The following is a 14,990-nucleotide window of genomic DNA, read 5'->3' as shown; positions in this document are numbered from 1 at the left end:
CACAAAAAACCCCCAACAACGAGCAGGCTTGAGACGGGAGAGGGTAAAATGGAAATAGCACATAGAATCACTGGATGTATTTATTGATTTTAAAGTATGTCACTGATCAGTCAGGCAGAAGATTGTTAACACAGTGAAATTATTTTTAATGAAAGGACATAAAAAACTGCAGATGATAAATGGCGGTGTTCGAAGGGTCACTCCCCTGTGTACGAATGAGACTGGGTAACCCTTGGATTTCAACATCTGTCACCTGTAAAAATATGACTCAGAGATATTTCCTGAGATGAAATGAGTCCTGTTCTCCTAACAGAACCTCCAAGATGAATTCTTGAAAGACGCCCATGGATGTAACCAGTGGTGGGATTCAAATAATTTAACAACCGGTTCGGCCAGAGTCAGATTGGCTGTTGTGGGAAGCGTGGCCCATCCCCATCCTCCAGCTCAGCCGCACATGCAGGACGAACCTCAACCTGACCCTGGCCGAACCGGTTGTTAAATTACACGTTCTCCCCCACTAAGGATACATCCAGTGGTGGGATTCAGCCTGTTTGCACCGATTTAGGCAAACCGGTTGTTAAATTACCCATCCACCCCCTCTATCAAAATGGCTCATGGGCGCTGCACTGCAATGGAGAAATGGGCAATGGAGCGGCCAGCGGGAAGGAAGGAAGGAAGGAAGGAGGAGGATCAGGGAGAAGAAAGAGAGAAAGTGGCCTTCTCCTTCCTTCGCACCAGCTGCTCGGTTGCGCATTTCTTCATTGCAGTGCAGCGCCCAGGATCCACTTTGATAGTGGGGATGGATGAGTAATTTAACAACCAGTTCCCCTGAACCAGTGCGAACCGGCTGAATCCCACTACTGGATGTAATCCCTAGGCAGGTCCATTAGATCTACAAGATCCATGGCTTTTTCCTAATCTGCTGTCAGGGATGATCCTCCCAAACTGGGTGCTGCTACACTCTCATTCTCTCCAGCGACAGGAGTATAATCCACATACATTATTATTTCTTTAATAAAGTTTATAGGGCTGCCCAACTCATTCTCGGTGCCTCCGGGCGGCTTCCAAAAATCAAAACATAAACATAAAAACATAAAAAAGCAATACCCCTCCCCAACAAAAGCAATCAAATAAGCCACTTGATGGGCTCCATTCTACTTCAAGGTCCTAGGCCTGTTGAAAAAAACAGGTTTCCAGGGCCTTGCGAAAGAGAATCAAAGGGGGTAGTGGTGGTGTCAATCTTATCTCCACGATGATGTTCCACAGGAAGGGAGCCACCTTGCCTCTCTGCTTGGGTGGGTTGGGTTGATGTGACCGGGAAAAGATGGTCAAATAACCTGGTCCCAAGTCATGAAGGGCTATAAAGATAACAGCCAGCACCTTAAATTGGACCTGGAAGCAAATTGGAAGCCAATGCAGCTCCCACAGCAGAGGTGATAACTTTTGTACCTCCAGGCCTGTGCAAAGCCACACAGCAGGGGTGTCAAACTCATTGAGGGCCGCATCAAGGTTGTGTTTGACCTCAAGAGGTGAGGGTGTGTGGCCAGGGGGCATGGCCAGCTCAACGTCACTCATTGAAGCTCCATTTTCACCCCGTCTGAGCTCCATTTTCGGCCGCGATGGCCTCCTGCAGCCACACCCTGAGCTCCATTTTCACTGATAGTGGGCTGCAGGAGGCCATCACGGCTGAAAACAGAGCCCAGGAAGGCCACATGTGGCCCTCCCAAGATCCATTTTTTCTGGCAGAGGAACCAAAACGCAGGACGGTCCTTGGCTTTTTCCAGGGTGGCCCCGCGGACACCCCTGCCATACAGGCTGGCACATTTTGAACCAACAGAAGCTTTCAGATACTTTTCAAGGGCAGTCCCATGTAGAGTGATGTGTAAAGACAAGAGAAAGCTTTTGGCTTTCCGGCTGAGTTGTACAGAAACCTCGAAGATTAGCAAGTGGCCTCTCCTCTTTGCCCTCCACCGTATTTATATTGGAACTTGTGAGATTAATTAACTAGAATTCTAAAAGACACAGTTCTTTAAGCTGCAGGGAACAGTCTATTATTATAGTATATACAACAATATGAAGTCACAGCTGCCAGTTCTTTAACTGGTGTTTGCCTTTCATTCCTTTAGTGACCATTCAAAGTTTCAGGTGCACTGAACAAAGTCACTTACGACCGTTGTTCACACTTATGACTGTTGCAGCATCCCCGTGGTAACATGATCAAATTTTGGGCGTTTGGCAGCTGGCATGGTTGCAGTGTCCTAAGGTCATGTGAGAAGCAAAATTAATGGAGAAGTCAGAGTCACTTAACAACTGTGTTACTAACTTAACAACTGCAGTGATTTGCTTAACGACTGTGGCAAAGAAGGTCATAAAATGGGGCAATGCGCACTTAACAACTGTCTGGCCAATGGAAATTTTGCGATCAACTCTGGTTGTAATTTTAGGACTACCTGTAATATATCAGTATATTTTGCAGATCCGTTAGTGTGGTTTTTGGCAATTGGCAGATGGAGATTTTGTGGCTGTGCAGATTTTTTTTAAATGCTGTCCAGGATTTTTCAGTATGATATCTAATGTGCTGATCACCTCTAGGACCATCAAAGCTGATTTATGCCATAATCTTTCAGCTTGGATTTTCAGATCTTGATACTTTGTGATCTTCTCCAATTCAATTCTATGATCTCCTGGTACTCCCACATCAATTATTCACATTTTCTTCTTTTCAATCACAGTTAAATCTGGTGTGTTCAGAGGTAATATTCAGCCGGTTCGGACCGGTTCTACTGAACCGGTAGTAATAATTCTGCGCAGTTCGGAGAACCGGCAAATCGCACCATCGGTTGGTCCTGCCCCGTATCACCCCACCCTTGCCTTGGCCATGCAGCCCAGATAATCTCCCTGCCTCGCCTCGCCTCCCCGCTAGGCTTTTCCCCAGCCAGCCAGCAAACGGGGAGTTGAAGTCCAGACATCCTAACAATGCAGGGCTGTGAAACCTTGCAACCTTAGAGAGAGAACATAATTTCTCAAAAAAAGAGAGGCTTTTTTCAAAAAAGAGAATATTTCCCCGTCCCTTTCTGATCCAGCTGATGTTGTGGGACCATGCTCAAACCCCTTCCTTCCTCATTCCTTCCTACGAATGGCACACTCCCCAGCTTAAAAGACCCAAAACAAAAACATGATTTAGGTTTCAGATCATTTCTAAGATCGTGGGAATGAGGGTGTATTTTAATTTCCACAAAACTCCGGCTTTTCCACCCAAGCAGGTCGCGAATCCTATGCCAACCCTAATTAAAACGGCCGTGTCACCAGAAGGCGAGATCTTTCACCACCACCACCCCCCTTCCACAGGGACCGAGTGCTTTAAAAGCTTCCAAGGCTAATAAGTATCTTTGGTGAGATGGATCATAATTGCGCGCCCCTCTGTTGGGCAATCGTTGGCATCGGCTTCCTACCGCCACCCACCCACCCTCTGCAATCGGGCAGGGAAACTCAGGTTCAGAGGACATTGTGGATTGCATAATTTCTCCTCTCTCTCTCCCTCTCTCTCTCTCTCTCTCTCTCTCTCTCTCTCTCTCTCTCTCTCTGCTTTTGTTGTGTGTGTGTGTGTGTGTTTCCCCCCTTTCTGGCCAATTTAAAATTTGTCAAAGCCGGTCGTCTTCTGGATCACTGCCCTTTGATATTTTGTGCACTCCATTTGGCACAAACAAGCCGCAGGGCTGCGGTTCATGCTGACTCCAGCAAAAGTGAAGAGCGTTCCATTTATCTCGGCTTGCCTGCTGCATAACTTGTTCATTAGCCGGGAGTTCACTGCCTCTGTTAACCCCTGGATGGCTGCTATCATTCCCACCAAACGGCGGTTTTCGTGGCGACAGAGAGCGCTAGGTTCTCCCCCCACCCACCCACCCAGCTGCTGGTAGAAGGTGGAAGGTTAGGTGTGTGTGTGTGTGTGTAGGGCTGTGTGCGGAAAGGGGGGGGTGGGCTATCTCAGAGCAGGGTTGCGTTTTCATTCAAAACTCCCTTCAGTTGGCCCTGGTGCAGGCAGGTTGGGGGAAATATTGAATAATGTGACACTGAGCTGCTAATTATCAATTTTCGCGTGCCCTAACTGAAATCTTCATTGGTTTTGTGTTTATTACAATGTCACTCAGTCTTGCCGTGTGTGGCGCCTCAGCATAAGCAGGGAAGGGGCAACGGCAGTGCCTGGTTCTGTACGCAGGGCAAATCTTTCAAAAGCTGTAAGTAACAGTGGGATATTTGCTTTGCTCAGTTTGTTGGCAGAAGTGAGTTAACCGGAAGCACGTAGGGACGGGAAAAAAATGGAGCTAACCTTGAAAAAGATACTTGCAAATGTGGTTTTGATTTAGTACAAATCAGTGGAACTGTTTGCTCCTGGGTATCATATTATCCAGGGTGGCTCAGTGGCTAAGACGCTGCGCTTGTCGATCGGAAAGGTCAACAGTTCGGCGGTTCGAATCCCTAACGCCCCGTAACTGAGTGAGCTCCCATTACTTGTCCCAGTTCTGTCAACCTAGCACTTCGAAAGCAGGTAAAAATGCAAGTAGAAAAATAGGAAGCACCTTTGGTGGGAAGGTAACAGCGTTCCATGAGCCTTTGGCCTTTGGTAGTTATGCCGGCTACATGTCCACGGAGACGTCTTCGGACAATGCTGGCTCTTTGGCTTAGAAACGGAGAGGAACACCGCCCCCTAGAGTCAGGAACGACTAGCACATATATGCGAGAAGGGCCTTTACCTTTAACACTGATCAACACAGATAATACTAACAAAATGTTCCAACAGGACAGGCTTACTCATGGGACTGTGGTGGTGGGCTTGAATTTCCACCAGATTTTCCCTCCTGGGTTCAGTTCAGTGCCTTCCTTTTTTTTTTTTTTGAAACTCCCCCTCCCATTATTTCTTCATTGAAGAAAAATAGATGTTGAGCTAAACGAGTGCTGACTGTTGAATGCATGTTGTGGTTTACCATTTTATTTTGTTCACTATTGTTTGTCTCTTGGTACTGCACCCCCTCCCCTTGTGATTGTAAGCCGCCCTGAGTCCCCTCAGGGAGAAGGGCGGCCTATAAATCTCAATAAAATGTAAAAAAATGTAAAAAATGTAAACCCCAGGATGGCCCAGATTCCAGAGAGCACATTGCATTCCAGATTAATTTCCCTAACAATACCTAGAACAAGGGGAACCTTTATCTTTGCCATATTATCCACTGTATATGGATTAAAGGGTAGAACTGAACAGTTTCCAAACTATTGTATTATTACTTAGAATGACAAAGTGTTAGTTGTTATCAAGTCTAATGTTATCAAGTCTAATAACAGGCGCAAGGAATATGGAACCAGGGTTGTTCAAATGAGTACAGGTTTATTCCATGGTATCTCTAAACAAGAATCTCAACTACTAACAGTCAAGGCAAATTGGTGGGAGAGAAGAGTCAACGGAATTCAGAGTGGGCTGCCACTTAGATCTCTTGTGAGCGAGCACAAACGGATTCCAAAATGATGCCGCATTTGACCCCTCCCTCGTGCTCAGCCTGATTATCTCCTACATCTGCTTTTACTCTATAAGTGAAAGTTTGCAAAGACAGTGTATTTAAATATTTTCGTGGCGGGCTTATTTTTTTTTGGGGGGGGGGGGACTTATTTTCAGTGAAGGGCTTGTTTTAGAGCATGCTCTCAGAAGCCCGATTGGGGAGGTCTTATTTTTGGGGAAACACGGTATGGACCAGTTGCCCAAACATTTTAATTTTGATCACATGATCATGGGGCTGGGGCAAAGGTTTGTAAGTGTGAAACACGGCCATAAGTCACTGTTTTCAGTGCCGTTGTAACTTTGAACGGTCACTAAATGAACTATTGTAAGTCAAGGACTACCTGTACCATTGACTCAGTAGCCAGGAAGAGCACTGTTTTCGCACTACGCATAGTGTAATTATATTTTAGTGTCTTAGATTACTTCACATAGAAAGAAAGGTCAAAGCAACCTTAGTTTCTACTGCATTGGTTCCTGGGTCTTCATTAGCAGGTAAGCAAAGAGGAACAGCTGTCTGAGAGGTCAGGGGGAAGACATCTGTTTTGTTGGCTTCTTCGTTTCTTCATTAGAAGAGATGATGGAGAAGGCATTGTTCTTCTGACCTTCTGAAGATCCTTCCAGGACAGGAGTGTCAAACTCGGTTTCCCTGAGGGCCACATCAAGGTTGGACCTCGGGGGGGGGGGGGGCATGACCAGGGGGCATGGCCAGCATGACATCACTTGTGTTGGGGGTGCCTGTGGTGGCCCGAGAGCTCTGCCAGTAAAAATGGGCTCCTACGCTCCGTTTTCGGCCGCGATGGCCTCCTGCAGCCCGAGACAGAGAGACAGAGACAAACCCAGATACAGAGAGAGAGGGGCAGAGAAACATGCGCACGCACACACAGAGGGACAGAGAGAGAGACAGACAGACAGATAGACAGAGAGACACACACGGAGAGAGACAGAAACAGAGAGAGACCACAGAGAGACACACAGAGAGGCAGAGAGAGAGACAGACAGACAGATAGACAGAGAGACACACACGGAGAGAGACAGAAACAGAGAGAGACCACAGAGAGACACACAGAGAGGCAGAGAGAGAGACAGAAACAGAGGGAGAGACAGACAGACAGATACACACACACACACACACACACACACGGGGACACAGAGATACACACACAGAGAGAGAGACCCAGAGACAGAGAGAGAGACAGAGAGAAAAGAAGAAAAATGTTTTCCCAACAGCTTTTCTTTTCCTTGGCCTGATCCTGCCAAACTTACAGCCTAATTTTGCTAAACAACCACATGCACATCCTCTGACTCCCAGACAGAAGCGGGCAATGTGCATTTCCCTATAATCTACCGAAGCTGCAAATATTTATCTGCGCTTTAATATTTCAGAAAATTGAATTCTTGTGCAATATTTAAGGGTTTGGAGTTCCCCCACCCCCTCCCTGGTTTCTGCCCTCTGACAAATACAGGCCTTCTCCATTCTGGCTATTCTAAAGCGCTCGGCTGAACATCAGGCTGCAAAAGAAAAACCGGCTTTCCCCAGTCTTTAATTGTACGCGGGGCTTATGAAATTGATTTGAGAGCTTAGCTTTTTACAATGCCCAGTGAATACAAAACATTTCTGACAATCAATCAATGAAGGAATAATCACTCCTTATTCCTCTCTCTCTTCCCCCTCCCTTCCCTATTGTTACTTCCTCCCCCTCCTTTCTTGGGGGGGATAAGGTTCAAATGCCAGAAAATCTTTGTGAGACAACCACTTTTAAATTAAGCAGAAAATGGACATTGACACACTTGTTAATCTCACCTGGATCATTATTGGGGGTGTGGGGGGAGGGAGTAAAAGGCAGCCTTCGATACAGGAATGCTGGCTTCCTGAACCAACATCTACTGTCTTGTCAAAAAAAAGGAGAATTTTCTCTTAATTTCTTGTTTCTAAACAGCAGCCAAGAAATTAAAAGATACTTGCTCCTGGGGAGAAAAGCTATAGCAAATCTAGACAGCATACTAAAAAGCAGAGACATCCCCCTGCCAACAAAAGTGCATCTAGTCAAGGCTGTGGTTTTCCCAGTTGCAATGGATGTCTGTGAAGGTTGGACCATAAGAAAGGCTGAGGACCAAAGAATGGAGGCCTTTGAACTCTGGTGCTGGAGAAGACTCCTGTGAGTCCCTTGGACTGTAAGGCCATCCAACCGGTCTGTCCTAGAGGAGATCTACCCTGACTGCTCTTTAGAAGGCCAGATGCTGAAGAGGAAACTCAAAGGCTTTGGCCACCTAATGAGAAGGAAGGACTCACTGGAGAAGAGCCTCATGCTGGGAAAGATGGAGGGCAAAAGAAGAAGGGGACGGCAGAGAAGGAGGTGGCTGGATGGAGTCACTGAAGCAGCAGGCATGAGCTTCAATGGATTCCAGAGGATGGTAGAGAACAGGAAGGCCTGGAGGAACGTTGTCCATGGGGTTGCGATGGGTCGTACATGACTTTGCAACTAACAACAACAAAATGCCTACAGTTTTTCAGTTAAAACTAACAATAACAAACAGCACCATAGCAAGTTTTAGAAATAGGTTAGTCCTTGACCTACAACATATTGAGTCTGGCAATCATGGCCGTAGGTCCTGTGGTGGTAATTGATGTAGTGACTCACTTCATGGCTATAAAGTAGATCACCACATGACTGGATCCAGTTTTAAAACCCTTTTTGTGCCGCAAATTCGATTCGGTGGCCGAGCTCCTGAAATGGGATCATCACACGATTTGCGGGGATCACTAAGCAACCCATCAGAAGTTGAGGACTAACTGCAAATGGTTTTTCCAGACTGTGTTTTTGAGGCTTTCCTCTTCTTTGTGCACATGGTGTGAAGGGAAGAAAAAACTCAAAAATTATATTTTTGCAAAGAGTGATACATTTGACGAAATTTTATTTGTGACTATAAATGTATGCCCACGTGCATGTGGTTCATCCTTTGTTTCAACGGATACAGGTTTCCCTTTCTTTGTCACAAAACTTTCCTTTGTAATCCCAAAGGTGCTTTTTCAAAAGGCAACTGGACTTGGTTTTTTTCCGTGAAGACGTTTCGCTTCTCATCCAAGAAGCTTCTGACCGAATGGTGGAGGATGGAAGGATTTATATTCCTTGCAGTCATCTGGTTGCTAGCCCTCTCCTTGAGGGTTGTTGCATAGTGCAAAACTAAACAGGTTCCACCCCCATTTGCACTATCCAGGTGTCTCTGAATACAGATAAACACAGAAAAAAACCCAAGTGGTCTCAGTGACTCCCAGAAAGAGCACTAATGACCAGAGGACTGCAGGGAACATAAATCCTTGCAGTCTCCACCATTTGGTCAGAACTGAAGAAGCTTCTTGGATGGATGGATAGTTTACAGAGTAAGCGCCTTGACCCCAACAGTCCTCCTTTTACTGATCATGGAAGGCTGAGTCAACCTTGAACCGGTCAGGACCAAACTCCTAGCCGTGTATGCTCCTATGCTTGTATTTGTAGTTCTGTGTTTCCCTTCCCCTCTTGGGTTTGTGAGCCGCCCTGAGTCCCGCTGGGAATAGGGCGGCATATAAATAAAACGAAACCTGAAACCTGAAACCTGTTGCTTGCAATACTACACTGTAACCACTGTGCTACCACAGCTTCTAGATAGATAGAAGAGAGGGAGAGAGAAGGAGACAGAGAGAGGGGGAGTGGGAGGGAGGAAGAGGGAGAATATGGATGGATGAATGCATGCATGCATAGATGATGGATGGATGGATGGATGAATAGATAGACAGACAGACAGACAGACGGAGGGAGGGTGGGTGGATGCATAAAGAGATAGATGATAGATGGGTGGGTGGATGGGTGCATAGATGATCGGTAGATGATAGATGGATGGATGCATGCATATTTGGATGATAGATAGATGATAGATGGATGGATGGATGGATGGATGGATGGGTGGATAGATGGGTGGATGAATGCATAGATTATAGATAGATGAATGGATGGATAGCAATAGCAATAGCAATAGCAGTAGACTTATATACCGCTTCATAGGCCTTTCAGGCCTCTCTAAGCGGTTTACAGAGAGTCAGCATATTGCCCCCAACAATCTGGGTCCTCATTTTACCCACCTCGGAAGGATGGAAGGCTGAGTCAACCCTGAGCCGGTGAGATTTGAACCGCTGACCTGCTGATCTAGCAGTAGCCTGCAGTGCTGCACTTAACCACTGCGCCACCTTGGCTCATGAATAGATGGATGCATAGATGATATAGACAGATGAAATTGGGTGGATGGATGGATACATAGATATTGATAAATGGATGAGTAGGTGGATGGATGGATGAATAGATGGATGCATAAATGATATAGATAGAAGATGGATGGGTGAGTGGGTGGATGGATGGATGGATGGATGGATGGATGGATGGATGGATGGATGGATGATATAGATAGATGATAGATGGGTGGGTGAGTAGATGGATGGATGGATACATAGATGATATAGATAGATGATAGATGGAGGGATGGATGGATAGGTAGGTAGGTAGATGCATAGACAGATGGACAGACAGATAGACAGACACAAAATAATGAAGACAAATACGTGTCCCAGGATAATGCTGCAGGATCCAATCTGAGTCGGTCACTGGAGCCAGAGGTTTCGTCTTCTGAGCTTTCGGACTTGTGCTGGAGCCCGTACCCTACCAGAATGTGTGCTCTCACATTCTGGTGGGAGGGAGGTTCCTTGAGGATGGGCTCCAGCAAGAATCCAAAAATTCAGAGGACCAAGCCTCTGGTCCCTGTGACCGATCTAGATTGGATCCTGCAAGATAGAGAATAAATCCCCAAACCTCCAGCCCTGAGATGGGCAAAGAGATCTATGGATTGATGGAGAGGGTAGAACTGTTTCCTTGTTTGTTAGGAATCTTGTTTCTCCACCCCTCTCCAGTTCGTTTTTCTTTCCCGCCCCAACACCCTCTGCTTTTACACTGTCCGCTGCCTTTCCTCCTGGCCTGGGAGATTCAGGTGTCAGGATTCCAAATAGCATCCAAAAGTAAACCAGAGTCCGAGGCAAAGTATTGCTCAACATTCTAATTTATTAAGAGAGCCATGTTGGCACATCTGGTAGAACCCGAATCTGAAAGCTTCCCAGTTTTCCCCACCCAGTTAAAAGTTCAAGATCTTGCCCCCACACCCGGCCCAATCTCCCACTGCCATGCTGGCAGTTCCCTCCATCCAGTTCCGGTCAGGTGCAGAGATGTGAAGATAAAGAATGACCTTGGCTTTCTAGAAAGGAATTTTGTTTTGGCTACATATCATCTAACCCCCTCTAATTTTCCCTCAATAGAAAAAGGCATTGTAGAATAACAGAAAGTGTGGCTGGGCAAAGATTCAAAAGAAAGCTGCAGGCCTGACATCAGGCTTGTTTGAAATAGCAGTAGACTTATATACCGCTTCATAGGCCTTTCAGGCCTCTCTAAGCGGTTTACAGAGAGTCAGCATATTGCCCCCAACAATCTGGGTCCTCATTTTACCCACCTCGGAAGGATGGAAGGCTGAGTCAACCCTGAGCCGGTGAGATTTGAACCGCTGACCTGCTGATCTAGCAGTAGCCTGCAGTGCTGCATTTAACCACTGCGCCACCTTGGCTCTTTGAAAAACCTGGCAACCTTCCTTCCTTCCTTCCTTCCTTCCTTCCTTCCTTCCTTCCTTCCTTCCTTCCTTCCTTCCTTCCTTCCTTCCTTCCTTCCTTCGGCAGAAGCTCCCTAGAATTGCACAAATGCGGCTCTGGTTATTGTCCTTCTCCCCGCATGCTTTCTCTAGGCCTCTGTGTTGGGAAACAAAGTGGTTCATCTATAGGGTGGAATGGCTTTTGAACAGGGGTTGGGGGGGGGGGTTGGGAGAACGGAATTGTTCCTATATACATGCAGTGTCCCAAATAAATAATGCATGCCTTGCACCGTAGATAAGATGCTTTCCCTCCCATCTCCGTGTCTCTTCCCTGCCTCTCTGCAAGCCCCTGACAAGTATCTTTCCTTTTGATTTTTCAGGCACCCCGGAGTTAAACCCAGCTGAGCGGAAGGATCTGGAGGCCAAGCTGAAGGAGCGGGAAGAATTCCTAATTCCCATTTACCATCAGGTAGCGGTGCAGTTTGCTGACTTGCACGACACGCCCGGCCGGATGCAGGAGAAGGGTGTCATTACCGTAAGTGTCAGGAATGTTTTCCTTACCCAGGCTGTCAGAAAGAGCTTTCGCAGGGCAGGGCTGGGGGAGCTGCTGCTGAGAAGGTCCTCCCAAGCCTGGCGTTTTGAAGGGGAAGGGACACGGGGGGGGGGAGGTATCTTCCAGCCTGGACGATGCCGACAGCGTGGGGTGAATATTAAAAGTTTGTAAAGGCTAAAAGGGAGGGCCCTAATAGCTCTGAGGGTATCCCCGCAGCTCAGAGTGTGAAGGCAGAGCGTCAAAAGGGGTAATTCAGTGAAGTCCTCGGCGGTCTCCCTTGATTAAACAGTGGTCCCATTCTGCTTGGTGGTAGGAAGGAGAGGGAGATGAGGAGAGGGAGGGAAAGAGGGTAGGGAGGAAGCAAAAGTAGTGGGGAAGGAGAGGAAGGGGAGGAAAGAATGAACAAACAAAGGGAGGCAGGAGTGGGAGGGAGGAAGGAAAGAGGAAAAGACAAAGAAGGAAAGGAAAGAAGAAAGAAAGAGACAAAGAAAGAGAGAGAGAGAGAAAGAGGAGGGGAGGAAAGGAAGAAGGAATGAACACTTGAAGGGAGGGAGGAGTGGGAGGAAGGAAAGAGAAAGAAAAAAGGAAGGAGGGGAAGAAAGAAAGAAGTAATGGAGAGAGGGAGAATTGGGAGGAAGGAAGAAGGAAAGAAGAAAAAAGAAGAAAGGAAAGAAGAAAGAGAAAGAAAGACAACTTTATGACCTGTGGACTTCAATTCCCAGGATTCCTGAGACAACATGGCTGACTTAGGAATTCTGGGAATTGAAGTCCAGAAGTTGTAAAGTTGCCATAGTTACTCACCCCTGTCCTAGAGTGTGTGTTAAGAAGCCCCCCCAAAATGGGCGGGACTTGACATCGCAACGACACGACATGCAATCTTGGGTCTCCAGGATTGCTGTCGATATCTCTGTTTCTGGACGGTCCTTTTGGACCTAAATTGTTCTGAAGGAACAGTGATAGAGAAGAGCATGTCCTGCTGATCTGAAGGGCATCGCAAAGCCCCTAATTGATCCAGGAGAAAGCTCCTTTTGCCAGCTACAAGAGAAGCAACCAAAATGGCTGCCGAAGGTTGGGACAAGCCCGAAGGTTGGGACAAGCCTCTGAAACAGAAGCAGTACAGGAGTGTGTCGAATTGGTGAGAAAAAAATTTATTATTAGAGAAGGGAAAACCCAAAGGAATTGGAATTTAAAATAAAAAAAGGGTCCGCACAAGGCCCTGTCACATTGCATTTCCATAATATCAACTTGAGATAAAATTGTTTATGGCCCAAATAGGACTCACTAACGTGGTTACGAATGAGTTAATTGCTCTCCTTTCTGCCTCTTTCTCCATCAAACTGTAAGGAGGATGAGACCGTTCCTCATCATATATGCACAATTGTCCCTGCAATTTAAGAATTCCTGTTTGACAGAAAAATGCACCATGTAGTAATTTTCTCTCAAAGGCGGGGAGGGGGGGGAAGCAATTTGGCCTCTGTGTGCCCAGATTTATTTATCAACCCCAAATATTTACATTCAGCCTCTCGAGCCTTCAAGGTGGCCGGGTGATAAGTGAAAACGAATACATGATAAACATCCCATTGTTTTGAAGGGAGATTAGCTTTTTTCTTGAAAAAGGAGCATCCATAATGTAGATTAGAGCAAATCTCGTCATGTTGGAGAGATAACGATGGAACAAATGGGGGCTTCACATACACACGCACACACACACACCAGCTCTTCATAATGCTATAAAACATCCTCTGATCTTGGTTCCTTTGTGTAATGTTACGGAGGTGGCACCTCTATCTTCACCTGCAAAATATATTTTTTTTCTGGCTCTCGGGTGGGTCGGGTGGGACTTGTGGCTTTGGTTCTCCGCCATCATTGTGAACTTCCCTTTCCCTTTCTCTTTCTCCCTCTCTCTCTCTCTCTCTCTCTCTCTCCCTCTCTCCTGTCCTTCCCATCCTTGTTTGCACTCCAGGATATTCTAGAATGGAAAACCTCCCGTTCGTTCTTCTACTGGAGAATACGGCGTCTTCTTCTGGAGGACTTGGTCAAGAGAAAGATCCACGCGGCAAATCCTGAACTCACTGATGGCCAGATTCAGGCAATGCTGAGACGCTGGTTTGTGGAAGTTGAAGGCACAGTTAAGGTACAGCCCTATATTCGTTTGTCTGTCTGTCTGTCTGTCTGTTTATCATTCATTCATTCATTCATTCATTTGTCTGTCTGTATCTATATCATCTATCTATATCTATATCATCTATCTATTTATCTATCTATATTTATCCATCTATCTATGATCTATCATCATCTATTTATCTATATATATTTATTATCTATCTATATCATCTCACTCTCCCTCCCTCCCTCCCTCCTTCCCTTTCTCTCTCATCTATCTATGCCTCTTCCTCTGCCTTGGCTATGTGTGTTTGACGTCACACTCCTGGCTATAAAATCAGAGGGAAAAAACTTGCTGAAATCTTCGATCAACCAGAGATCTAAGAAAATATGTAGATTTTTTGTTCGGAGATAAAATTGATCTACAAGATTTAAACAATATATTTAAAAAAATAGGAAAACATTGTTTGATTTATTTCAGCAATCCTGATGCAGCTAACTCTTTCACGTTCTGGAATTTGGGCTATTCTTGTGCGTAATTTTAGAGCAGGAGGGGGATGATTGAATATATTCTCTTCCATTTAGATGGAAGCACAGTTTGGTTTTAACACCAAAGAGATTTTGGGTGTTAGAGGTTGCTAGGAAGAAAGCTGGATAATTATAAGCAAGCCTTATGCGGCAGTGGCTTTGGAGGAGAAATTTACAGGGAAAAATAATTAAGCTTACTGCAATATATCCAGAGCTGTCTAGAGAAGGCAGGAAATAAGCCACCATAGAAAGATATTCATGTACTTAGTTGAGGGAGACTGGTTCTGTTTGACTTGGTTTTGGTCCTTTATATAGACAAATCCAGTTATTTCCATATCCTATGCCAAAACCCCATAGTTTTAGTGCAATGTCAGACAATACTTAGTCTGATAGTATAGTTTCAGAACACAGCATTCTTATTTTCACCTCCAGGTTTGTAAACTTCTACTTAAAAGTAAAAATACAACAGAAATTTACATGTACATTTATCTATGTCTGTCTGTCTGTCTATCTACCTACCTACCTACAGACCTATCTCTGCCTGCCTGCCTGCCTGCCTGCCTATCTATATCTATCTATCTATCTATCTATCTATCTATCTATCTA

The 14,990-nt window shown here is 45.8% G+C and overlaps 1 protein-coding gene across 6 annotated transcripts in view; it reads left to right on the top strand.

Moving 5' to 3' along the window:
- The window catches only part of ACACA (acetyl-CoA carboxylase alpha), a 305,545-nt gene that overhangs the window by 278,248 nt on the left and 12,307 nt on the right, over positions 1-14,990 (top strand). For all 6 annotated transcript variants that reach the window (XM_087717132.1, XM_087717127.1, XM_087717128.1 and 3 more), the window contains 2 exons: positions 11,581-11,735; positions 13,717-13,887. In XM_087717132.1, the coding sequence (XP_087573258.1) occupies positions 11,581-11,735; positions 13,717-13,887 (326 nt within the window). The remainder of the gene's footprint in view (positions 1-11,580; positions 11,736-13,716; positions 13,888-14,990) is intronic.

The sequence above is a fragment of the Thamnophis sirtalis genome, unplaced genomic scaffold (assembly GCF_051295495.1).
Source record: "Thamnophis sirtalis isolate CommonGarterSnake01/CBP01778 unplaced genomic scaffold, rThaSir2_p1.2 scaffold_6, whole genome shotgun sequence".
In the NCBI taxonomy this organism is placed as follows: domain Eukaryota; kingdom Metazoa; phylum Chordata; class Lepidosauria; order Squamata; family Natricidae; genus Thamnophis; species Thamnophis sirtalis.
This window is presented reverse-complemented; position numbering and strand designations above follow the sequence as displayed.